Here is a 25,150-nt window from a genome sequence, read left to right as displayed (position 1 = left end):
CAGGTGCACGTCCCGGAAGGGCAAGGCTGGACGGGCCACCTGTGCTCAGTGCAGACCCCCCAACTCCACCCCAGACCCAGGCCCGGCCTCAGTCGAGACGGGGGGCACTGAGCTCCCCCTGCTCTTTTATTTGGGGGGAGATCTGCTACTTCTGTGTCCATTTCACACTGTCATCAGCATCTCCACCACCTACACTGGAAATCTCAGTACCACCCGGGGGCTCGTCAAAGCAGTGCATGGGGACTAACGGGGACGCGGGCCTGCCCTGAGACCCCCTGGGCCCCAACAAGGATCGGGCGGCATGCCGGGGGACCCCCGCAGCCCTGGGGCAGCCAGCAATGCCCGGGACAGGCCGTGCCAGGCCCCTGGTCTCTCCCTCACTTCTGCCAGCCCGGAATAGAGCCAGTGAGCAAGCCGGGGCCTCTGCAATCTGGCGGGCCGGCGGGAAGGGCCCACCCAGCAGCACTGAGAGCACCCTGGGGCCCTGGGGGAGTCCCAGAAGCAGACTTAGACGGAGGACATGAAGGGCGGGTCTCCTCCCGTCAATAAACCCACCAGAGGGAGGCTGGAGGGGCAGGGCACTAGCCCAGCCCCCAGGTGACCCAGGTTCCGTCCCCGGCACCACAAGTGGCCCCCAGAAACCCCCCAGAGCCACCCCTGAAGAAAGCCTGAACACGGCTGAGTGTGGCCCCAGACCAACCCCGAAAAATAAAACAAAATACGCCCTATTTGCGGTTCAGAGAGCCAAGACCAGGGCTAGAGTGCTTGCCTTGCTCGTGCCCGGCCCCAGTTCAATCCCTGGCAGCCCACAGGGTCCCCTGAGGCCCCCAGGAGCCACCCCTGAGCAGAGGCAGGAGTAACTCCCAAGTACTACTCGCATGAAAACAGAAATTGGGGGTGGGGTCCAATAAACAGTCCCAGGGCTTCCCCTGGTCCCTTGCCACGGTTCCCTGGGCCAGGCCGAGGCAGCCTGGAGGGTCTCAGGACACACAGCGGGGCCCTCCCCCACCCACGCGGCTCCAGGGCGCCCGGTGCAGGCAGCAGTCTGGGGTGCCTGAGGGGCGCCCACCTCCCCATGTCCGTCCTGCTTTCTTCTGAGCACGGGGCGGAGGCTCCGCTCCTGTCCGAGGCCCCCGCTCACCTACCTCAGAACCGGGGCCCGGGGGTCTCACTGAGCCTTCCCCCCTGGAAACTCCTGAGCTCAAAGCTAGCAGCCCGGCGGCCTGCCAGGACGGGCCCCAGAGCTTCCAAAAGACTCCCGAGGCCGACTCTGAGGCAGAGCACGCAGACGGGGGGCTGGGGGCACCCCCGAGAGCCCCAGAGGTCCGTGTGAGCTGCGAGCCAGGAGCTCCCGGGCAACAAGGAAGCCCCCTGGGGCCCTGCCCTGCCCTCCCGGCTCGCAGGCCTGGGGTGGCACAGGCGCGTGATAAAGACGAACCCAACCCGTTCTTCCCAGAGTCTCAGCAGGCTACAGGAGCCGGAGACCTTCCCCCAGGGCCCGGCTCAGCCCCTCCCGGACCCAGGGGGCTCGAGGGGGAGTGTGTTCGGTGCTGCATACGGGGTCCGGCACCCTCAGGCCCCTCGTTCAAACCTCTGGACTAGGAGCAACCCCCGAGCCATGTGCTGGGAGTAATCCCCAACAACGGCCAGGTGTGACCCAATCCCGCTCCCGCTCCCAAGCACTGCCAGGTGTGCCCAACCCCCCACCAAATAAACTGAGGCGGGGGGGAGATAACCGAGACAAGCAAGTAACCAAGAAGTGCTTCTCAGACGCGCGGGTTCAGGTGACTGCAAGGTGAGGTCGTCATTCTCGGGGTATACCCACAATTCACGGTGGAACTGAGGGCTGCGCTAGGTACCCCAGGGGCCTTTCCCTGGGGGCGTCCCCCTCACCCCGCTGCAGCCCCTGACCCCTCCAGTTAGGGCAACAAGCCCCCCCAACAATGCTGCTCCCTCCCAAGGCACCAATCCTGAAACCCCCCCACCTGTGGGCGACCACCTGGCGCCTGCGCCCTGGCAAGGTGGGGTGGAGGTCGGGGTTCAGCCAAGTCTCCATGGCGGGCCACAGAGGAAGGAACTGCGGGGGAGGGGAGCGCTGAGGGCTGGGACAAAGGGGACAGCAGACAAAGGCTCAGGAAGAGGAGCAGGAAGGACGCAGCCCCAGAGAGCACACTGGGGAACCCCCACACCTGCGGGCACGTGGGCCATCCTGCCACTCGGCTCTCTCGGGGGACCCCCAGCTCACGCGCTCGGAGCTGCCCGCCTGCCCCCAACAGTTGCCTGGAGAGAGACAACACACACATTCATACACACTCATGCTCATATTCACGCACATTCATACACTCAATCACACATTTACATTCATACACACACGTACAAATACGTATACACGCGTGCGTCCCACTCAACACGTACATCCATACTTATACATACACACTCATACACACATACACACATCCGTATACTCATACACACACATACACGTACACACATCCGTACACTCATACGCACATACATTCATACACACACATACACGTACACACATCCGTACACTCACACGTGCATACGTGTACACACACACACACACACACACACACACATACACACTCACACACCCGGGCTCTCCGCAGCCTGCGTGGCCTGCAGCGGCTGCCCTGGCAACCGGCCCACCCCACCGGCGAGCAGCCCAGCAGCGGGATGGGGGCACAGAGGGGGCAGAGGAGTCACGAGCTGTGGGGGCAGCAGAGGAAGCCAAGGCCACCGCAGGCCTGGGGGCGCCTCCCTCCACACCCGTCCACACCCTTCTCGGCCACCCCCAACCCGGCTCCCTGCCCGTCCTCTGCAGGCACCCCCCATCCACATCCCTCCCCGCCCCCACTGTCTCCCCCGCTCCTTGCAGAGGGCAGAGACCAGCAGATGGGTGGATACTGGGCTCTCTGGACCGGAACCCAGAATTGCAGAACCACCAAACACAGCAGGGTCTGGGGGCGCAGAGACTTCACTGGGCTGCTCGGGGTCCACCCGGTCAGCAGCGGCTGCAGGAGGCCTCGCAGGGGCCGGCCGGGGCTGCTGCCCCACAGACTCGCCTCTCCGTGGCGTGGACAGGGCCCTGCCACAGGGCAGACGCGTCAACCTCTGCCGTGGTGCGCGGGGAGGGCGGGGAAAGGCACCTGTCCCCCACCGTGGCGTGGCCCCAGCGCCCAGAGATGCCCATTTCCAAGGAGGAGAGGACAAGGGAGCAGCACTGGGCAGCTCAGACAAGCACGAGCAGCTGCCCGGGGATGGAGTCTCAGGGAAGGGCGGGCGCTGCAGCAGCACCTGTGGGCCCGGGAGGCAGCGGTCCACACAGCCCCCTCCCCCGCCCCGACGGTGCCCGTGGTTCCCACAAAGCCCAGAACAGACGTGAGCTGTGGCCCGAGAGCCGGAGCCCGGGGAGAGCTGTCTCGCCACCCTCGGCCACCTCTCGCTCCTCCTCTGGTGGACCTGAGTGGCCCCGGCACATCTAAAAGTGGACTGTTCCAGAACAGCGGGCATGGGGGGGCGCCTCGCCCCTTGGCCCTCTCTCCCAGGGGCCAGGGCAGCTGAGGCCCCACAGGTCACTCAATCTCAGGAGGGGATGCATCCAGGCATCTCCCGGGGGACAAGCCCTTTTCTACTGGACACCCAGTTTCTTTGTCTGAAAAATAAACAAAAGAGTGGGGAGAGAGCACTGCGGGCAGGGAGCCTGCCTTGCACGAGACCGACCCCGGTCACTCCCCAGCACGCCATCGGGGTCCCCTGGGCGCAGATCCCAGAGTAAGCCCCGAGCACTGCCAGGGGTGGCTCCCGAATGACAACTATGCTCCAGGGGACCTGAGAGTCACACGGAAGTGAAGCACCTTCGGAGCCCGAGGCTGCAGCCTCAACCCTGGCTCGAACTCCAGCATCACCCATGTGTCCACCAGCGTCACCAGGCGTGACGCCCCCCTTGCAGCACAGCAAGGAAATAATGAACCCCGGGTGAGCAAGGAGAAGAAGAGTGTGCAAGAGGGGTGAGGGCGCAGAGCGGGCAGAGTCGTGCCTGACGCCGCACTCCACAGGAGGCCCGTGGCCTCCTCACGCCAAGGGGCCAGCTCAAGGCTCAGCACTGGCCGAGGCCCCCGGGGTGTGGCTGGACCCTCCCGGGCGGGCAGATAAGGAGCTGCACACAAAAGGTCCGGGGAGCCCCCCTGGAATCCTGTTTGTCCTCGTCAGCTAAGCAAACACAGAGTCTCCTCAGATAATGCAAAGGTCAACTGGAGACTTGCAGGGCCTGATAAAAATCACCAGCAGCCCTGAGCGAGTGGGGTCAAGCCGTAAAATGCTCCCGCACAGAGGGGCAGAGCGCGGGGAGAGTGGGAAGCAGCAGAGCCGCCCCGCCCTGGAGGGACGGACAGGGGTATCGGGACTTCAGCTGCCACCCGTCTCCCTGCCACACACGGGGACAGGGTGAGGGGTCTGGGAGGCAGCCCGGGAACAGGGCACGCGCCCAGCCTGTGTGAGGCCCTGGACGTGATCCCGGGCACCTCCCCCCGACCCAAACACTGCTGGGAGCAGACCCCCCTGACTCCCTCTGGCTGCGCCCCCTCCCCCTTACTTTAAAAAAGGCACGCCTCAAAGAGAACAAATACAAGGGTTCCCTGAGTGGATGCAAAAGGCCGTTGTTAGGGTCAACGGACCCGGCCATGAATGGCTGCCAAAGGCCACTGGTTTTGTTTGTTTTTTTGCTTTTTGGGTCACACCCAGCGATGCTCAGAGGTTACTCCTGGCTCTGCACTCAGGAATTACTCCTGGCAGTGCTCGGGGGACCATATGGGATGCCGGGGACTGAACCCGGTTGGCTGCGTGCAAGGCAAACGCCCTACCCACTGTGCTGTTGCTCCGGCCCCGAGGTCACTGTTACAGTCAATGGGATCTGGCCATGAGTGGCTGCCAAAGGCCGTTGTGACGGTCAACCAGACCTGGGCCTCCTCGCCACTTCCCACCTGCAGCTCCACTAGGTCAAAGACCTGTCACCAAAGAGAGGCACACGCCAAGGCCAGGGTTGGGGGGGGCAAGACAACAGGGGGCTCTGCTCTGCCCTCGGGAGGGGGGCTTGCCTCCTGCCCCCCTCCTGGTCACTGCGTCTGTCCAGGCACTGCCTGCAGGACGCTGCCTCTTATTGTCGGGAACATCCCACTGCGACTTCCGGGCACAGGAGGAGAGAGAGGGAGCACTCCCTCCTAGGCCGAGGCCCGGGGGCAGGGAGCTGGCGCCTTCTCTCCTTAGCACAGTTTAGCGAGGGGCAAGGGCTCTTCGGGCAGGTCCCTCCATCCCCACAGTAAGGCCCCCGTCGGGGACCTGCACTTCACAACACAGAATCATCCCCGAGTGCCCTCTCGGTTCTCCTGACTGACCACAGCACGTTTCCTACGCCATCTGTCCTCTCCCTGCCGGCCACCCTTCTCCGTCTCTGCAGGAGCCCGCTCACAGCAGTTCCGAGGGCCAGTGGTCAACCCTGCTGCCTGTCCATGTTCCCAGACCAGGACGGGCAGGGACAGGGGTGCGTGGGGTGCCCCCTCCCCCCCAAGGATGCGTTTCCTAACCCGAAGGAGGCCTGATGAGTCCCAGGTGGCGCCGAGCTGGAAGCAGGAAGTCATCCCGGGGGCAGGAAGTCTTGATCATCCCCAGAGCTCCCGCCGCGAAGGGCATCGGTGGGCGGCAGGGAAAGGGCCTTGCAGGGGGCTGGGGGCTCCTGCACAGGGACGCCTGCAACCTGACAGGGCCCAGATCCCCCGCAGAAGAGACTCCCGGAAGAAAATGAAACAAGTTTACAAGCTTCCCTATTTACTCAAGACTACAGACCTATCAGCAAGGAAGCTTTTAAAATAAACTCTCTCCTCCCGCTGTCACTTCCTCCCTTCTATTTGCTTCCAACCTCTCAAACACACACACACACACACACACACACACGCACTCACACACACGCACGCGCGCACAATACCCCAGGTTTCTTTCACCGTGGCTGTGGACCCTGAGTCTGCCAGAGGAATTCCAGATTCAGAACAAGCCCGCCTCCCCCCCCCCCCCCCCGGCCGGGTGTGCCTGCCCGTCCCCCTGCAGCCCCCGGCACTCGTGCCCAGCGCCCCCAGGGAGGTCGTGGACGAGGCCATGAACACCGGCTTCACTGGCATCCCTCAGTTCTCTCCTCTCGTCCTCGAGTGCTCTACTGGGCGTCTGCGAGGGGCCCCGAGGCACGGCCTGCAGGCAGGGCTGGGAGCCAGTTCCACCTTACAGATGGACACGGAAGCTCCAAGGGAGGCCACGGCCCCGCGGAGTACCAGGACTGCAGGGCACCGGAACCCAAGCTGCCGCCCGGCAACCCAAACCCATCAGACACAGAAAGCAAGGCGGCTCTGAGCAAGGGGGGCTGGGAGAGGGGCACGAGACACAGTGCAAAGGTTAAGGCACCTGCCTCGCGCACAGCAGCCCTGGCTCCATCCCCAGGTGGTCCCGCAGACACCCCCCGACCCCCACCCCAGAGGAGCCTCTGAGCTCTGAACCGGGTAAAAGCCCTGAGCAAAGCCAGGTGTGGCCCAAAGCAAAAGGGGAGAAAGGCGACTCCTTGAGCACTCAACTCCCTCCGGTTCTGGGCGTGGACGGCTGCCGCAGAGGGCTCTGGGTGTCCGCGGGGCCGGAACCCTGGCTTCATGGACAGCCACAGGAGTGGGGGTTCACTCCGTTTACCCCATCCCGCCCCGTTCTCCCCCGCAAGGCCAAGGGCAGCCTCCTTTCCCAGCCCCGCTGCCTCCCGGCCGCCCGCCCACCCCCAACCACCACCTGCCCATCTGGGCACCTACTTCCCAGCCACCCACGTTCCCCAGGCCCCTCTCCCCAGGGTGCCCAGAAGAGAAAATGCCCCCCCGCAAAGAGCCACACACGGTCGGTCACTCTCGGCGCTGGTGGCAGAGGCCCAGCCATGCGTCCCCGGCAAGGCCCTTCTCCGCTGGACTCTGGGTCTTGCACCCAACCACTTCCTGGGTGCTGGTCCGAGAAACCCCTAAGTGTGTGTATGTGGGGGGTAGAGGGGAGAGGGTGGGGGGAGAGGCGGGGACCCTAACAACAAGCGCTCTCCGAAGGTGAAAGCCAAGTGCCTGGAGCTGAAAGCCAACGTCTCGTTTAAAAGCAGAGCCAGGGCTGCCAGCCGCGGGCTCGGCCTCCTTGGAGAACGGCAGCGTTTCCAACTCCTGCCCTTTCAACTAAATCCAACATGGCTCTCCTCGCCGAAATCCCCACCACACAGGGCCCTTCTCGGATTACGGCGTCCTTCAAAAAAAGACATCTTTTTCACGTGGAGTGTCTTTACTTTCCCCAACCATTCAGAATTGGGGGAAGGCAGGGGGGAGGGGGGGTGCGCACAGGGGGGAAGGGGGGGCACACGTCTGTTTCTATTTGAAACTGTCAAAATTAGCATTCCGTAATTAAAAATCACACCCTTTCTCTTAATAACCTAACCAGCATGATACGATCAGGTTGTGCCAACTCTTTAATCTAATTGACTAATTACAGATTTTAATTTAGTCAGTTACTGAACAACTGTTGACAATTTGTTTTCATTAGGGACAGAACAGAATAAATATTTAGGCTTCCAGTCACAAAGACTCCTGTGATCGGCGCTCCGCCGTGACCCCCCGACTCCGCGCGCGCGCGCCGGCCCCGGCACGGCCCGACACACGCGCACTCGCGGCTCCGGCCCCGGCTCGGCGGCGGCCTGCGCCTGCGCCGCCCGGCCCACCCGGCCCTCGCGCGGCACACAGCCTTCCAACGGCAGCGGCGACGCCCCTCCCCGAGCGCAGGCAATTCCCAAACTCACACACGTCACTCAAGAAGTGGCAAACGCTTAAACGTTGTGAAGAAAAAAATAAATGCGACGCTACGTGTCACTGGCTTTGAAGCAACAAAATAAGTTAACAGTCAAAATAGGTTTATCTGCATTCATCCCGCCGGGAGGCAGGCTGGCGCGGCGCTTCCCTGCCCCCTCCGCAAAGACACCCATTCACAGGTGGCGGGAAGGAGCCCGTCTTGCAAAGCGCATTCCGAGCCCCCCCCAACCCCACCCTCGCAGCCCCCCCCCCAGCCATCCAAAAGTTTGTGAAAATAATCGTGACTCATGGGCGAGGAATGGGGCCTGGGGTTCAAATTCTGCCTCCACTGCAGCAACTTCGTAGCCAGGGGCAAAGCGCCTCCCAGCCTCAGTTTCCTCATGCTGGGAGGAGGAGGCAGTCTGAGTGAGCTTCGGTGGGTGCGGGGGGTGACCGCCCGCTGCACAGCCTGCTCAAGGAGTGAGGAACGCCAGAGACCGTTTCTGTGAGCCCGGGCGGGGAGGCCAAGACAGGGACGGGAGAGTGTGGGGCTTCGCACACAGGTTCCGGGTTCAATCCCAGCACCGCCGTGAGTCGCCCCGAAGACGAAGGAACATGCAGGGCTGGAGCCGTAAGTCCTGCTCCCGGGTGGGGCGTTTTTAGCCTTTGCTCACGGCCAGGCTGGGCTCCATCCTGGGTATACCACCAGGAGTGACAACCGAGAGCGTCCTGGGTGTGGCCCCAAGACAAAACCAAAACAAGGTGAACGCAGAAACCAGAGCAACAGGAAGTGTTCGGTGTCATTCTTGGGCCTGGGCTACAGCAGGGTCAACTGAGGCCCAGACCGGTGACCACGGCCGGTGAAGGTCACCCAGCTAGGGAGAAGCCCGGCGAGCTGTCCAGAAGCCCTGCACAGGCCGGGGGGTGGGGACCCCTCAAGCATCCCTGGGAAGGGGGGGCTTTTCTCCCACTTGGAATCTTTCTCTCAGGCAGGGGCCGCCCAGCCCCCAACTCTGGACCCTCCCGTACGGGGAGGTCTTACCTGCACTGCAGCTGTCCCTCTGACCTGCCCTGAAGAGGGTGGAACACCCACCCACTCCCCGCGCCCCCCCTCCACCCCACCCTACCCTGCCAGCCCAGGACACAGCTAGGAGCGACCCCCGGAGCTCGCCAGGTAGACGGGACTACGCAGGACGGGGTCCCAGGCAGAGCGCCTCATGGGTACTCATTAGCATTAAGCGCAGTGCTCAGGTGGCTGTGCGGTGCCAGGGTTCGAGAGCCCAGGCCCCCTGCAGCATGCAAAGCCTGCACTTTAGCCCACGGAGCTCTCTCGGGCCCTGCCAGCAACCCTGACGACTTCCCCGTCGACTCTGGAACGTCCCCACTAGTCACACTCCACAATCAGCTCTGCCGCCACTGAAGGCAAACCCGAAAGGCCCCACGTCCTGGCGAACGGAATTCCTCCCTCATGGCTTTGGCTTCCCCCTGCCCGGCCAACAGGGCGCCCCCTTGGGCATGGAGAGCAAAGCACACGAGACTCCGTGGTTGAGTCTCCAGCCGTCCCCGCGGGGCGGGGGGGGGGGTGCATAAAACGGGGTCTTTGGGGAGAGGGGCTCCCAAGCACCTGGTGGTTCTGGGAAGGACATGGAGTGCAGGGATTGAATTCAGGCCTGGCACACGCAAAGTGTGCACGCAGGCCGCCAGAGAGGAGCAGAGTCTTCTTGGAGGGCCACGGCCCTGAGCAAGCGGGCTCCTCCCGGGAAAGGGCCCTCGCTGGGCCGCCTCACCGCACACAGAGCACCAGCCCCCTGCATGGCGCCTGGGGCACAGACTACTGAGGCAGGTGACATCACTCACAGCAGAGGAAGTGCCTTAAGAACCTAGCCGCCCCCCAGGGCTGTGTGGCAGGGCAGCCCCGACAAACCCAACCAGGCCAGGCTGGGAGGGCAAGGGGGCCGCTTCTGTTATCAGATCCCTTCTGGGGAAAAGGGGAGAACACCCTCCCCACTGCCCAGGCCTGGCCCAAGAAGGTAACGTCCGTCTAGAAAGGAATGCAGCATGTAGTAAGTGCTCAGTAAATGCTAGTGATCTTCCCGTGCTTACCCCACCACCAGTAAATGATCAAATGATCAGTCGCCGCGGCTCCCAAAGGCTTCCCTGCACACAGACCCCCGTGGCACCCGAAAACCACAGGAGCCAGGGGCCCACGCAGAGCCTTCCACCTGCACTGCCCCTCCACCTTCCCCGGGATGACGCGCTGCCAGCAAAATGATGCCCGAGAAAGCATGTGGCGACAGTCAACTAGCTTAAGTTCATTTTCTCTAGCTTGGGGGTCAGAATCGACTGGAGCGCTCTGGTGATCAAGTTTTCTGCAATTCCCCATCCTGCGGATTAGCTGCCGACAGAAATTCACTGCGGTATTTAAAGTGGCAGCCGTCACAACTAACTCAAATTGTATTGGCTTCCCCGATGCTGAAACGCTCTGCTGAAACCATCAATCGGCCAATTCGGGGAGAAGGCCGAGGCCGCAAGTCCCCGTCAGGCTGTAAAGTCCCCTTTCTGACGCGGTTCGCGGGCCCCCGGCCGCGCGGCCAGGGCGCCTCTGTAACACAAGCGCGGCCGGGAAGGGTCTGGCCGGCGGGCAGGCAGGGCTGCCAAAAGCCGGGCCTCCAGGGGGAGGATAACATTTTCTGCTGGACGCCTTCTAAAAGACGGCGGGGCGGGGGGAGGGCAGCGCGCACACGCCCGACGCCAGGCCGGCCCACTGGGCCCGCTGCCCCTCGCCCAGCCCGCCCGGCCAAAGCCACAGGAAGCCCCCGGCATCTCCCAAAGCAAACTGCAAAATTCCTAACGGGTGGCGACACGGGCGCCGGCGCCAACCTCCTAAGTGGAGGTTTTCTAACGTCGCTGACTGCAGCGGGGCCGGGCCTGGGCGGGGGGAGACGACCCTCGGTTCCCAGGCCTCAGTTCCCATGGGGGTGAGAGGAGGGGCTCCTCCTGGATACTGTCCTGTGACCTGACGCTGCCTTCTCCAAAGAGGGGCGGCACATAACTCACAAACGAGCTGTGAGACTCTTTCCCCACCCCCAACTCTGAGGAACCTTAAGGTGTCAGAAAAATTCAAACTTATTTCTTGTTTGTTGGTTGGTTTTGGGTTTGGTTATTTTTTTTTTTTTGGACGGGTCACACCCAGCGATGCACTGGGATTACTCCTGGCTCTGCACTCAGGAATTACTCCTGGCAGTGCTCAGGGGACCATATGGGATGCCACGGATCGAACCCAGGTTGGCCGCGTGCAAGGCAAACGCCCTCCCCGCTGTGCTATCGCTCCAGCCCCCTTTGTTTTCATTACTGGGTCCCACCTGGTGGTGCTCGGGGGACCATATGGGATGGTGGGGACTGAACCCAGGCTGGCCACGAGCAAGGCCAGGACCCTCCCCACTATTCGATCGCTCTGCCCCAAACTTTTATTTGTTTTCAAACGTAGGAGTACTGCTATTTATCCAGCCACGATGAAGCCGATTGACCCACTTCTTACAATTCCCCTCACAGCTGTGAAACGAGGTGCCGAGAGGTCACACGGCTTACCCAGGGTCAGTCGGGAGACCAGAGATAGTAGCCGGGCAAGGCCCTGGTCTTGCGGGCAGCTAGCCCGAGTTCAGGCCAGCGCATTGCACACAGCCCCAGCCCTGCCCTGAGTCCGCCCTGGGCAGAGCCAGGGGTAGCCTCTGAGTAGCACCGGGTAGGTATGGCCCGAACGCCCCACAAAAGGCACGCGCAGGGGTGCCCGGGTGCCGCCCGAGAGCAGAGAGCTACAGGCAGGCGCGCCAGGACCCGTCCCCAGCCCGGCCTGGTGTCCCCTCTGGCGCGGGCAGGGGCTACCCCCAAGAACTGCCAGAGAGGGAAGAGGAAAGGAAAGGTCCAGAACTTGAACCCAGACTGGGGCGACAGTACCGCGGGAACAGCCTGCCTCGCACGCGGCTGACCCGGCTCCACGCCCCGGCACCCTGGAGGGTCCCGGTCCCCGCCAGGAGCAATCCCGAGCACCACCCGCTCGGGCCCAAAACACCAGCAAGGAAACACAAGAACCTGAACCCTAAGTTCAGAGCCGGGAATTCTCCCCTCTGGGGCCTCAGTCCCCACACCAGCCAGCAGCGGGGGGCCTGAGGGAGAACTGGCCAGCCCTGCCTGCCGGCACAGGCCCCCCCCCCCCCCCCCCGCGACCCCGGAACGCTCTCAAACAGCCTTTTGTCGGGGGAGGGGAGCGGCTCAAAGGGGAGCCCGGGAGCAGCTGTGCCCCCGCAGGTCAGGGGACTGTGAAACCAGCACAATGCCAGGCGCCTCGCCCAGACACACAAAGAGCAGGGGACACAAAGCTGCCTCCTGGGGACTGTGCAAACAGCTGTCACCGGGTGCGAACACGGGCACTCGGGAGCAAGGGCCAGCCGGGTCAGGCGGGGATGCCCTGGGACCTACTTCTCCAGATTGTTGCGGCACCAAAGCCCAAGCCTCACTGATGTTCAGAAAAGTGCTTGGGGTGGGGAGGAGGCGGGGGGGGGGGACCGCAGGGAGGAGGCTGCTCCCACCCCAACTCGCCAGCTGCGGAGAGCGGAGAGCATGGCATGGCGTGCAAGTGCGAGGCCCTACTGATCTGGGGGCTTGTACCTTCAATGCCCCAAGGGCCGGCAGTGAAAGAGCCTCCCGCAAGCCTTTGGGTGAGTCCCCAGGGCTGCAGCCGCCACTGGCCCACTGGCCCCCTGGCCCACGGCACACGACCCGACCCGGAGGGCCCATGGGGTCCCGCTCTTACCCTCTCTGGGCTACTGGCTTTGCGGGTTCAGGCGGAGACCCACACTCAGGCAAAGCGGGCGTCGCAAACCAGGACACCGTTCACTCTCGGGCACACGGAAACCGCGGGATCCCGAAAGAATATTTCCGTCTTCTCTGGGGGATGCACCTGCTTCTTTTATTTATTTGCTTATTTATCGCAACTGCCAGTCCTGACCCACCGGGTCGGTTTAACATCTCGCTAATGGGTCACAGCTGAGAGTTGGCAAAACAATGCGTCACCCCGAGCCCCTTGTCCGTCTCCATTCAGACGTGCATTTAACAGGCTCTGCACCAGGGCAGGGATCAAACCCGTCTCACTCAGCGAGGCCTAGAGTTCACCCTCCCGCCAGACTCCCCCAAGGCTGGGCGAGGGGAGTGGGCAGCGGACAGGTGAGAAGGCCCGCCCCGCCGCCAGGCCCTGCAGCCTACGAAGAGAACGGGCAGGGCCACAGCCTCTGCCCCAGTGACTCCTTCCAGACAGAAAGAACCGACGGACAGTCAGAAAGAGCCATCGGGGGGGGGGGGGGGGGGCTGGAGTGATAGCACAGCGAGTAGGGTGTTTGCCTTGCATGCAGCCGACCCGGGTTCGATTCCCAGCATCCCATATGGTCCCCCAGCACCGCCAGGAGTAATTCCTGAGTGCAGAGCCAGGAGTAACCCCTGTGCATCGCCAGGTGTGACCCAAAAAAAGGCCAAAAAAAAAAAAAAAAAAGAGCCGTCGGTTCCGGGGCAGGGGTGGGCGGGAGGTGTCTCGGGGGGGGGGGGGGTTCTGAGGGCCAGCAGAGGCCCCAGCCAGGCCTAGAATCAAGACTGAAGTGGATGGCAAGGCGGCAAAACAACAACAACAAAATGAAGCGGCAAGTCCAGGCACGGGTCAGAGGGCCCAGAGGAAGCCGCAGAGTCCCAGATCCTCACAGCAAGAGAAACAACGAAATGAAAGGGACACGTGTCACACGGGGCCAACGGCCCGCGGGGCATCCGGCACCCCCGTTCCCAAGGGCTGGGGCCACATGTGTAGCATGCGCACCCCTGAAGCCCCCGTTCACCCAGAGGTGCTCAGGGACACAGCTCCCGTCCAGGGTGCTGGCCAGAGGTGAGGGAACGCGGGCCCTGAACTCAAGTGCACGCCTCCCGCCAGCCTCACCTTGCTGTCCCCAGAAAGCCAGGACACGCACAGGAGCACGCACGCGCGTGCGCGCGCGCACACACACACACACACACACACGCCAGGTGACCGAAGGGTCACACTCATCTGCAGAGTGCTCAGCATGCTGAGTGAGGGGAGCCCTGGTTGAACCCCAGTGAGGCGCGGTTGTCTGAGCACAGCCAGGGGTGCCCCCTTGCCCCCCAGAAAAGAACACAGAGAGGGTTCTTGCTGCACCCGACACCGTGTGTATGCAGGCGGGCTCACTCCATTCACACAGCGCCCTTCTGGGGCAGGCGGCCTCGTTCACCCCTTTCTCCGCCAGAGGACTCCGAGAGGGACACAAGTTCAACAAAGGTGCCCAAGGCCACAACTCACCAGTGCACGAGGCAACACAGAGCAGAGGCAGGAGTCCCGGACCCTCATCAGGCCTTCCCGGTGGCTGAGGGCTGGGCCTCAACTTACCTACCTGTAAGATGACACGGTAACCTCCAGCCCCAACCCCCACGCACTGTCCCCTCCAGAGAGCGAGCGGGGCGGGCAGTGCAGGAGGCCCTCGTGTTCGGCATCTCCCCTCCCCACGGGTGCTGAGAACCAGCTTCCCGCAGCCCTGAGGCCGCCTCCGGGGAACCCCTGGGGCGCTCGGAGAGCGGCAAGGGCCGCAGAGGGGTGTGCCAGTACTGCACTGGCCCTCCTGGAGACAGGCGGGCCGACTGCTAGCAAGGGTGAGAGGTGAAACCCGAGTCCGCATCACACGCGGACCAAGTCCCAAGCCCTGCGGGTCTCCCCTGCAGCCACGTGGCAGTCGCAGTGGGGCAGGGGGCAGGACCGCGCTGCCCACCCCCGATAAGGCGTGCACACCTCCAGGGGGCATTTATCAGTGCCAGCCTGTGCCAGGGCGTGCAGGCTGAAGCCAGCCGGCAGCTCCCGCACCCCCCCCCCATGGGGAACCCAGGGAGTCGGGGGCTCCAGTTCAAGCATCTGGACCCCAACGTCACTGGCGCCACCTGTGCTGACAGGAAGAGGACTCGACCACTTCCCTACGGGACCCCACGCACCCCCACACCCTGGAGGGTGAGGAGGAGAAAGCAGACCCAGCCAGGCCCTGCTGGTGGGCACAGGCTTAACTCAGGCCCCCTGCACCGGCGAGAACACAGCTCTGTCCAGTCCAGAGGGCCCTGGAGAAGAGACGCCTCACGGCCACAGACGGAACAGCCCACCCCGGAGCGGAGCAGCTGCAAACCAGCGGCAGCAGCAGCGCCGGGCCGTGGGAGCTCCAGCAACACTGACCCAAGAAGTTTGTACGAGGGATTGGATCAGTACCACGGTGGACAGCTTGTCCTGCCCTCGGCCAACCCGGTCCAATCCCCAGGTGGCGCCCCCCAAGCCCGCCTGCTGCGGTCCCTGAGCGTCACTGGGGCTGGGAGTGGCCCAAACACAGAGAGAAAGAGAGGGGTTGAGTGTGAGAGAGAGAGAGAGAGAGAGAGAGAGAGAGAGAGAGAGAGAGAGAGAGAGAGAGAGAGAAGAGAGAGAGAAAAGAGAGAGAGAGGAGAGAGAAAAGAGAGGGGAGAGAAGAGAGAGAAGAGGAGGGAGGAGAGAGAGGTTTATGCAAGTCATCTCACGCTCCTGGGCCTTGGACAGAAGTACTGCCAAGTTAGAGAGATGAAAGTTCTTCTCGATGCCCCAAAGCCTCCGGGAGAGCAAAGAGCAGTGAGACACTCGCTATCCTGGCCGACAGGCCCTGAAACGAACACACCTCCAGGCCCGCCCTCCTCTGGGGACCCGGGCACGCACGCAGCACACACCCAGGGAAGGAGGGGCTCTGTCCGGAGGGCCCCCCGCACAGAGAGCCAGGCCACCCGAGGTGCCCGCGGGGGAGAGAGCAGGGCGCCCGAGCCCGGGCAGAGCAGCGGCTGGCGTGCTCGCTGGGAGCAAAGGCTTCACCAACAAAGCCGGCATTATGCGGAGATGGTGCCCACGGCCGGTCCTGGGGCTCAAGTGAAGTGACCACTGCCAAAAACTCTCTCTGGGTGCCCCCACCCTCGGCTCGCTGAAATAAAGGGCAAGAAGGAGTTGCCATGTGGGGTCTTGCTGCCACTTGAAAACCATTACGGAGGCTGCACAGCCCCGGTTCTGGCAAAACGCAGTTCCAGAGGCTCATTGAGCGTTTAATTAGCGGCCAAGGGGGGAGCTGGCAACCTCCGGGCTGAGCGGCGGCGGCGGCACGCGGGAGGGAGCCCGGAGAAGGGCTTCGCACGGGCGCCGAGGGCGGCGGGGGGAGACGGGCCAGCGTGTGTGGGTTCTCTGCTAATCTGCCACAGAAGGGTGCCCAGGGCCCGAGCCAAGGGCAGCGTGTCAAGCTGCCAGGGCCTCTGGGCGGAGCTGGGCCAGCTTATCACACCGGAGGGGAGTGCACGCCCCCGGGCTGCCCGCAGGCCAGGAGTCTCCGGGGCCCTGGCCCCACAGGGCTCTGGCGTGCCCGGACACACCCGCCTGGCAGGAACTCGGCACCACGTCAAGGAGAGCCTCTCAAATATCACTCTGCTATTTCAGGCCCACCAAGGACACGGGACCCTGCCACGGAGCCACAAACGCCTCGGGCCCTCCGCACCTGGGCTCTGGGTGCTTCCCCGCGCCAGCGGCTCCGCTGGCAACGAAGGCGCCCGGCCGCTGGGACAGACAGAGAGAGGGGGCGGGCGAGTCTCGAGGGGTGCCGGCCGGAGACTCGCCCGGATCGGGGGGCTGCACGTGCCCACAAACCCGCAACTCGAGGGCCTCCCGGGGGGCACAGGGGGTGGGACGGGGCCTTCCTGAAATCAGGGGCAGTCTCCTTCGAGGGGACACACACGGGTTCCGGGAAAAACTGCCCTCCCCAGTTTCCACCCTCCACGTGGCAGGAGAGGAGGCGGCCCCGGCCCTGGCTGGGGGGCATCTCCGGCAGGAGGCAAGCCCCGTTCTCAGGAAAACACTCCAGACACCAATTCAAACTGTGCGGGTTGGCGCTGGGGGCCCTCGGGCTCCGGCACGCTGGGCCCAGAGCACTGAAGTCACCAGGTGTGTGTTGGGGGGATGGGAGGGCTGGGGGAGCGGGGACGACAAGACAGACTGTGACTCAAATAAAAACTCACCAACTCAAAGAAAGATGAGAAGCCTCCCCCCGCCGGCGAACCAGCATTCCCTCCACATTCCACAGCCTGGCCTTGACCTGGGAGGGCCTCTGGAGACTCCTAGCCCCTGACCCGGCGGCCATCAGTCAGGGAGAGCACTGTGCCACGAGCACCCCAGCATCGCCTCAGACCTGCGGTCGGGACCTGCTGGGGGGCGGATCCTTTCCCGCCTAGGAAGAACGGGGATGCTCCTGTTGAGCCCCAAGCGGCAGTGGGCGGCAGGACAAGGCGCCCCAGTACTCCAAAACGCTGCCCCTCCAGAGGACAGGCCACTTTCTCTCGAAAAATGACTGAGCACGACTAAGTCAGCCCCATGAAAATCACCTGGCTCGAGACTCCCCAGGAAAAATGAGGTCACCGCGAGAACATCTTCCATAGGTTGTTCCAGGCCAGGTTATTCACTGACCCCGGATCACCTGCTGTTTTCCTACCCCATTGTTCCCGCGCGCCTTCCCGCGCTGCCAGGGTGCCTACTGTGTGCAAGGCATTGTGGGAGCCCCTCCGGGGCATTAGCTCACAGCGTCTGGCACGGAAACAGTGAATGCGCTGTGGTTGGAAAGATAAACCTGCAGGAACTGTGCATCGGCGCAGGTGTGGAGCAGGACCTGGGCTTGGCCCGCCTCAGTGGGCCTCCGTTCCCCCCAGCCACAGAGCTGGACTCAACATCCGCCTCTCCGGGGGGCAGGGGGAGAAGGGGGGAGGGTGTGAATCCCAGAGTCTCGGCCTGCGCCACTCAGCAGAGACCCACCGAGGCCCGGCACAGGTGAGCTTTAAAGACAACCCAAAAGGGTACAGAAAACCACAAAGAAAGTCCTCCAAGGGGCCCTAGAGAGTACCTCAGGGGCTTGCCTGGCACGCAGCTGACCTGGGTTCAATCTCTGGCATCCCATGTGGTCCCCTGAGCCCCACCAGGAGTGATTCTTGAGCTCAGAGCCAGGAGTAAGCCCTGAGCACAACCAGGAATGGTCAAAAAAAAAAAAAAACCAGAAAGAGGGGGAGGGGAAGTCCTCCAAGGAGAGGAGCAAGATGTGGAGAGGTCGGGGTGGTCCTCACAGGCTAAATAAGGGGGCTAAGCTCTGGGTCACCACAGAGACAGAACAAAAATCAAAGAGTCTCGGGGGAAGCCAAGAGCCAAGTCACAGACCCCTGAAGCTCTGGCGTGTGTGACCACGAGCTTCTCTGGTCACTCCTGCAACCAAGGCTTCTCGTATCCAGGGAGCCTGCGCTCTTCCCAGCCCGTGCCCGGCGTCACGCTTCCTCTGGTTCCGGCCCCTACCCGCGGATCTCGGACCTCCCCCCACCCGCCCTCTCTGCACCACCTCTGAAAGGTCTCAGCTCACATCTGCCTTTCCCCCAGTAAATGACTGGTGGCAACCCCATGCACGCCTTCCTCGCGGCCACTGTCTTGGGGCAAGAGGGCAGAGCAGACCACAAATTGCCGAGGAGTCTCGGGATGAGAGCTCTGGCCAAGCTGTGTGAGAAGTTAACGTCTCTGAACGGCGTTTGGCCAAAGTCAGAGTCCTCCAGCACAAACTGACTTGAAACAGGCAAGGCCACACCCATCCCCCCATCTCTAAAATAAAACAATTTGCATAGCAAAGACTGACCACACAGGAATTGGACATCCTCAGGTAAAAAAAAAAAAAAAAAGTCACACTAGAGTTTCATGAGATAGAAATGTCAAAGTCACCCACTATTTTGACACGGTGACTGTACCCCCGGCCTCCTCCCACGCCGCCCGCTCAGAAACCCTGTGATCACCATCGTGGATTTTCCCAGAAGAACCACATCACAAGTGAATCCATCGCCTCATCTCCTACTAGTAAAAGCTGACTCGCACCCTCAGCACCGCTCGTATGTCCAGGAGCACGTGCCACCACTAGGCACGGCAGGGTCACGGGAACCAACTTCTCAAAGCACAGTTCCATCGCAAGGAACAAACCTCCAAACCAGTGGGCCTCCATCTGAGCCGCTAAGACCTCCTGGACGGGAAATCTGCACCCTAAAGTCACTCACAGTAGGGGGACCGGACACCCCGTGGACACCACTAGCTCGCGGGGACAGGTCACCGTGGTTGGTTTCAAAAGCAGCCGGAGGCACCGATGAGCTGGTCAAGGGGGTGGTCCCTGAATATTCACAGAGACTCGCCCAGGAGTCTAGAGTCGGGAGCCCACTCCTTTCACGCAAAAGGCCAAGACACCTGAAGCGCCACAGACACACACAGACACACACACACACACACACACACACACACACAAACACACACACACACACCCCTACAAGGCCAACAGGATGGAAGGGCTCGAAGGACACTGGGAAGCTCTTCAGGGTCGGACTCCCCAAGATCTGACCTTGTTTCATCTAACCGTAAAGTCTGACTCCACCTCTCAGGGAGGTGGGCGTGCGGATGACTTCTCGCTGACTTCTCCCCGACTTCCCCTAGACTTCCCCCTGAAAGCACTTCACAGAGCTTAAAAATCTGGGGGGGGGGGGGTTAGGGAGGGGAGTTAAGTTGGGAAGAAAGTGCTCCCGTGCAAACAAATTACCTTCAGGAGGCCACGAACAACACAGGATTGGGGACCAGCCAAGATCTTCAAAGCACCTGCACCACCCGTCTGTCCCCGGCCCCAGGCCCACCCTCATCCACACCCACACCCCAAAACAGAAGTCGGAAGGTGGCATCTTGGGAAAATGAGACCAACAACCCGTCTCTCAAAGGTAGGACTCAGCACCCCCGCCTCATCAGACACGCGTCTTGCAGTGACTTTTATTTCATGACTTGGCTCGGTGATTGGACATTCTTGAAGGCCACACCACAGAGAGACCTGTCCTCCTCCGGCTGTCTGTCCACCCCAATCAGACCCCTCAGGTGGCGCAAGGGGGCCTGCACGGGCCCTTTAATTCGGGCAGGTAGATATCGACCCTTTTTTGCATAATGAGGCTTTCTTAGAGGGCCACCGGGAGTGAGGAGAGCAGAAAAGACAGGCCAGGAGACACTGCCAATTGGCTGTGCATTTGCTCTGGGTACTAAAGAAGTTGGAGCAATCCAACCCTGTAATTATTGCCAGGATTAAAAATTCGTTACTCACGTAGTCATGAAAGGCCTTCGCTTCGCTCGAATGTTCACAAGTGTCTCGCCTCTCAGGAGCTGCACAGTAAAGGTCCCAAAACACGCTGGAGTCAAGAAACAGGGTAAGATCGGGTTACTAATCGGCACTTGGGTGCCCCAGGCAAGAGCCCCAGGGCGCCTGGAGGGTCCATCCCACCTCACCGGCCTTCCCTGGGCAGAGCCCTGCCTAGGAAACAAAATGGACCCACCTCCCGCCGTGGCCAGGAGGACACTCTCCCGGCAGACACCTGCCGTGGCCGACCCCCGCCCACCCGCCACACCGCCCGGCACGCGGCTTGCGCCCACGCCCGGGGCCACAGGAGCTCGGACAGGCTGGGACGGTGAAGCCCGGGCACAAAGGCCGGGACCCGGGTGCGAAGCAGTGCCTGTGTCATGTTCGCGCCTCTGATGGCCCTCCCATTACCCCCCCCAAAAAAAAAAAAAACACTCAAAATGGCTGCATTTTGTGAAAAGGTTAAATTGTCAAAGTCAGACTAAGACTATGAGTCATAGGCCGAGCTCAGAACTGCATGACTGTGACGGGCGCTCGGTCCCACTCCCCGCGTCCACAGCCCCTGGCGCCCAGGAAACCGCCCCCCACCCCAGCTTCTCTCAGGCAAGCGCTCCTCCTCCCCCACACCCACAGAGGTTATCCATCAGCTATGAGAGCTTCTGGGGGCGCAAGTCCCTGTCCCCTCAATTTGAGAGGCGGCACTGGTCATCAGTCAGCCCAGCGGGGGAGGGACTGGGGAGCCCACCTCCCCTGCTCTGAGAGCCAGTAAGTCAGCACGCCGAGTCCAAAAGGCAGACTGACCCTCTGCCAACCCGTACAGCCCTACACAAAGAAAGGACACCTCACTGGCATTCACGAGGGATCTCAGAAACCTGCTGGAGGGCCGAGGATATGGCTCAGTGGTTAAGGAACGAGCCTCGCATGGCACATAGGAGACCCAAGTTAGCTCCCTAGTCCTAAATAAGAAACCCAACAATGATGACAATGAAAACACACCCTTCTCTAGGTCAGGAACCGAAGAAGGCCCTAGAGAAACAGGCACAGAGCAGAGAGGAGAAAGGTCACCAAAGCACTGGAGACTCCCCATCCAGTGCTCGGGCCCCCTCCAAAGAGCCAAGGCAGAAGATGCCATTCCCATCGTCAGCAAGCATCTTCCCTGAGGGTGGGAGCCCCAACTGCTTCCCACTCAGAGGTCGTGGCGCTGGCCGGGGGACAGATCACACAGGCACCTTCCAGGGCCAGACCACAGCCCCCCGAACCCTACTATGTCCACGGGGCTGAGCCAGAGTTGGGAGAAGCTGGGGGAGCTGGAACTGTCGTTCTAAGAGGAAAACTGGGGCTCCCAGGGGCCGGGGGGAGGGACGCTCCTGTCTGTGCCCCAAGCCACTCACAGCCGCTTCACGCCTCCATACGCACCGACATCTCCAACCGGGCAAACTCCCGGCAGGTCAGCCCGGCCGAGCCCTCCACACACCTCAAACCACACGGAAACCCCGTCACCCGCTCCTACAGGCCGATCCTTGCGCCACACCAAATGCCTCCGACACGGGCAGATCCCAGGCTAGCACAAGTAATTAAAAACTCATTTTCCCGGCACAAGTTAGAACAGACACTTTCATCCCCCTGCATTTCAAAGTGACGAGAGAGGAGCTGCAGCCCGGGCGGGCAGGCAGACGGGGCACTGGGTCTTCCTAGCCCCCACCAAGGATCAAACGCCTCTCGGCAGCTCGCTTTTCTTTGCAAAACGGATCGGTCCCACAAAACACAAGGGTCTGTCACTCCCGCTGACCCGAAGCCTGCCTCCTGCCTGCAGCCTGTCCACACTCGAGCCGGGAGCCAGAGAGGGGTGGCGGTCCCCCACCAGCAGGGCCAGGGGCCAGGAGGAGGGTGACAAATCCAAGCGCACCCCCTCACTCCCGCCGGGCAGCCGCTCCGCGAGGTCATCCCTCGCCAGGCCAGGTTCTGGCTCTGGTAAAATGAGACTCTGTGGTTTTCGGGATGCTGGGGTGGGGGCAGGGCACGCGGAGGAAGGGAAGGTCCGGGCACTCGGAATGGCTTTTAAAGGAAGTGGCAGCCCCTGAGAGCATTCTCTCGGTGGCTGGAAAAGGCCCCAGTAGGTTTTCTTTCTTGAGGTTTTGACCTCACAGAAGAAAAAGGAAGGGGACAGGCCAGTCGTAAAACAGACCTGGCCTCCCCTCCGCCCGGCCCGGCCCTGCCCCCACCCCGTCTAATTAAAGCAGCATGCAGAGCTGACAAAAATCCTTCCAGGTTTCCCGGGGCCTGCCGCGGGCCCCAGGGCGAGATGGAAAAGTCAGGCGCTCCCAGCCAAGCGCCAGGCGGGACCCGGCGGTGGGCACCCGGGGAAAGGAGCACCCAGAACTTCAAGCCTCTCTCCCCCTCTCCTCCCCGGGTCGGTCCAGAGGAAGCAAGGCTAAAGGCTGCGGTGGGAGAGAGGGCGGGTGGGGGGGGCCCCCCCAGCTCCCAGTCTCCCGTCTTTGTTCACTCGGACCCGGGGCTGGGAACAAAACAAACGCGCGCGCGCGCCCAAAACTCTCGCGCAAACTTACCACCACCACGAGTGCAGAAACCCCGGCGGTTCTCCCAACGTGATGTTCTTCTCCCATCGAATCTGCAAGGCGGAGAGAGAGCGCAGACAGCTGAGCGCGGCGCAGGGGAGGGCGGGGGCGACCCCCGGAGCCAAAAGGCGGCGAGGACCAACTAACAATAAATGCCAAAAGGTGATAAAAATTCAAAATGGTGGCCACAGTGGCAGCTCCTGAAAACAAAGGCTCCGAGGAAGGTGGGGAGGGGGGCTGTCAAGAAACTGGCCAGCGGGGGGGCACGTCCACTCACCTCCGACAAGAAGGTCTGTGCCGATTTCTGTGCTCCGACGTGCAGCAAATACTCGTAGACGTATAAAGCTAGCCTGGAAAGTGGGCAGGGGGCGGAGAGGGGCGGGGGGCAGCGTCAGACCACCCGGGGCGCGGGCTCCGGCCCTTCCTGCGCTGTCCCGCGGGGGCCCGGCCCGGGGGCGGCCCGCAGCTGGCCCGGCCCGGCCCGGCGCCCGAGCGAGCGGGAGAGTTCAACTTGGTGGGTGGGGACCGCGGGGACGCTTCCCTCCAGCCGCGGGGCTCGCGGCGCAGCCCCCCAAACTTGAACTTCCAAGTGGCGCCCGCGCCCGGCCCGCCGCGGTCCCTCCCGGGGGTCGCCGGCCGCCCGGCCCCGGGGCTCCGCTCGCGGCCCCCCAGCCCACTTCTGGGGGCCGGGCTCTGCCCAGCGGGGAAGGTCCGGGGAGCCTCTGCCACCCCCACCCCCCAACGCCGGACTCGGGCCGCCCCGGCGCGCTGCGCACGGACCCCCGCCCCCCAGCGCGGCCGTGCCCCCAGCCCCGGGGCCGGCACCGGCGCCCCGAAGCGCGCGCGCGGGGCCGGCACCGGCGGGGCGCCCGGGCCCGAACAAAGCCCCCGGCACGCACCCCTCACGCCGCGGGCGGACAAAAGGGGCCCCGCGCCCCCCGCCCCGCGCCCCGGGGGCCCGCGGGCCCGCGCCCACCCCGGCCCCGCGCCCAACAATGGGCTGCCCCCCGCGCCGCCCGCCGCGGCCTCGGGGCCGGGGCCAGGCGCGGCCGCCCGCCCACCTGCCTCCCGCCGCAGCCCCCCGGGGAACGCGGGCTTACTTTTCCCGAGCCTGCCCGTCCGAGGGCACCGCCGAGCCTTTGCCTTTGGCAAACATGGTTCGCAGAGAGGAGGGCGCCGAGCCCCGCCGCCGCCGCGCTGCCCGCTCGCCCCCGGCCCCCTCCCCGGCGCTCGCCGCCCGCTCGCCCGCGCTGCCCGCGCCGCGCTGCCCGCCCGCGCCCCCGGCGCCGGCTCCGCGCTCCTGCCAGCTGTCAAAGCGTCAGCCCCGGCCGCGGCCCCATCGCCCGGCAACTCCGCCTCCGCCGCCGCCGCCGCGCCGCCGCCGCCCGCCGCCCGCGCCGGCCCGGCCGGGGAGCCGCCGCCGCCGCCCGCCGCGCGCCCGCCGCCCGCCGCCCGGCTCCGCCCGCGCCGCCCTCCGCGCCTCCGGCCCCGCCGCCGCCGCCGCCGCTCTGCTCCCAGCGCAACCGAACGTGGCTACCCGCGGGCGGGCGCGGGGCGGGCGCGACTGACGGCGGCCGCGGCCAATGGGCGCCGGGGGGCGGGCCCGGCCGCGCGAGCGACGCCCTGCCCGCTGCGGCCGCCCGCTCGGACCCGCGCGCCCCGCGCCGCGGGACCTGGGGGGCGCGGGCCGACCCCCGCGCCGCGCGCCGCCCGCCCCGCGCCCCGCGCCCCGCCCGGGGGCCGCCGCCGCGCCCCGCGCGCCCCCCCCCCGCGCCCCGGCCCGGCCTCCCCGCCCGCCCCGGCGGCCGGCACCGGGCTGCACGCTGCGAGGCGCGCGGCGGCCGCTCCGCGGGCCCGTTCGATACTTTGGAAAACCCCCAAGTGGAGCCGCGCGGAAACGGCCCCGGGAGTGCTTCGGGAAGGGCACGGGGCGGGGGGCACGCGGGTTCCCGGACCCCCGGGGGGCGCGCTCCCCGCTTTCGCCGCGCGGCCAGCCCCCTCGGCGTCGCTGCGGGAGAGGGGGCCGCGCCGGAGTCGGGGGGCGGGAGGGGGGCGTCACCTGGGCGCCCGGCGATGCGGAATGCGCGCCACGGAAATCTGCAAACTTCAAATAAATGGAGCTAAATTGGGGGGGGGCGCGAGAGTCAGCCGTGGGGGGAGGGGAAGCTTCCATTGTCAGTGACCCAGGTGTACAATGGGAAATTGAGGGGGGTGCTGGCTGAGTGACCCAGCTCCTTAGTGCCCACTCTGCCCGGCCCACGCGCGAGAGCCCGGCGGACGGACACTGTGTCCATCACTAGCCACTCTTAAATCCAGAAGCCAGCCAGCTAGGGGAAGGACCCCCCCTCCCCATTTTCAGAGTGTTTTTTTTAGAGCGCGGTTCTCTTTAAATGTGATAAAACATTGTCGGCACTGTCTCTTTAAAAGAGTCGAGCAGAAAAAGCTGTGTAAG

General features: G+C 63.7%; 1 protein-coding gene across 2 annotated transcripts in view; it reads right to left on the bottom strand.

Moving 5' to 3' along the window:
- The window catches only part of SSBP3 (single stranded DNA binding protein 3), a 119,793-nt gene extending 95,705 nt beyond the window's left edge, over positions 1–24,088 (bottom strand). Inside the window, exons 1-4 of one of the 2 annotated variants that reach the window (XM_055137722.1) lie at positions 23,799–24,088; positions 22,976–23,048; positions 22,690–22,751; positions 20,090–20,174 (exon numbers count right to left, since the gene is read on the bottom strand). In XM_055137722.1, the coding sequence (XP_054993697.1) occupies positions 20,090–20,174; positions 22,690–22,751; positions 22,976–23,048; positions 23,799–23,854 (276 nt within the window). In that variant the 5' untranslated portion in view covers positions 23,855–24,088. The remainder of the gene's footprint in view (positions 1–20,089; positions 20,175–22,689; positions 22,752–22,975; positions 23,049–23,798) is intronic. The other variant, XM_055137723.1, reaches the window with a different exon arrangement.
- Positions 24,089–25,150: the final 1,062 nt, after the last annotated feature.

The sequence above is a fragment of the Sorex araneus genome, chromosome 5 (assembly GCF_027595985.1).
Source record: "Sorex araneus isolate mSorAra2 chromosome 5, mSorAra2.pri, whole genome shotgun sequence".
In the NCBI taxonomy this organism is placed as follows: domain Eukaryota; kingdom Metazoa; phylum Chordata; class Mammalia; order Eulipotyphla; family Soricidae; genus Sorex; species Sorex araneus.
This window is presented reverse-complemented; position numbering and strand designations above follow the sequence as displayed.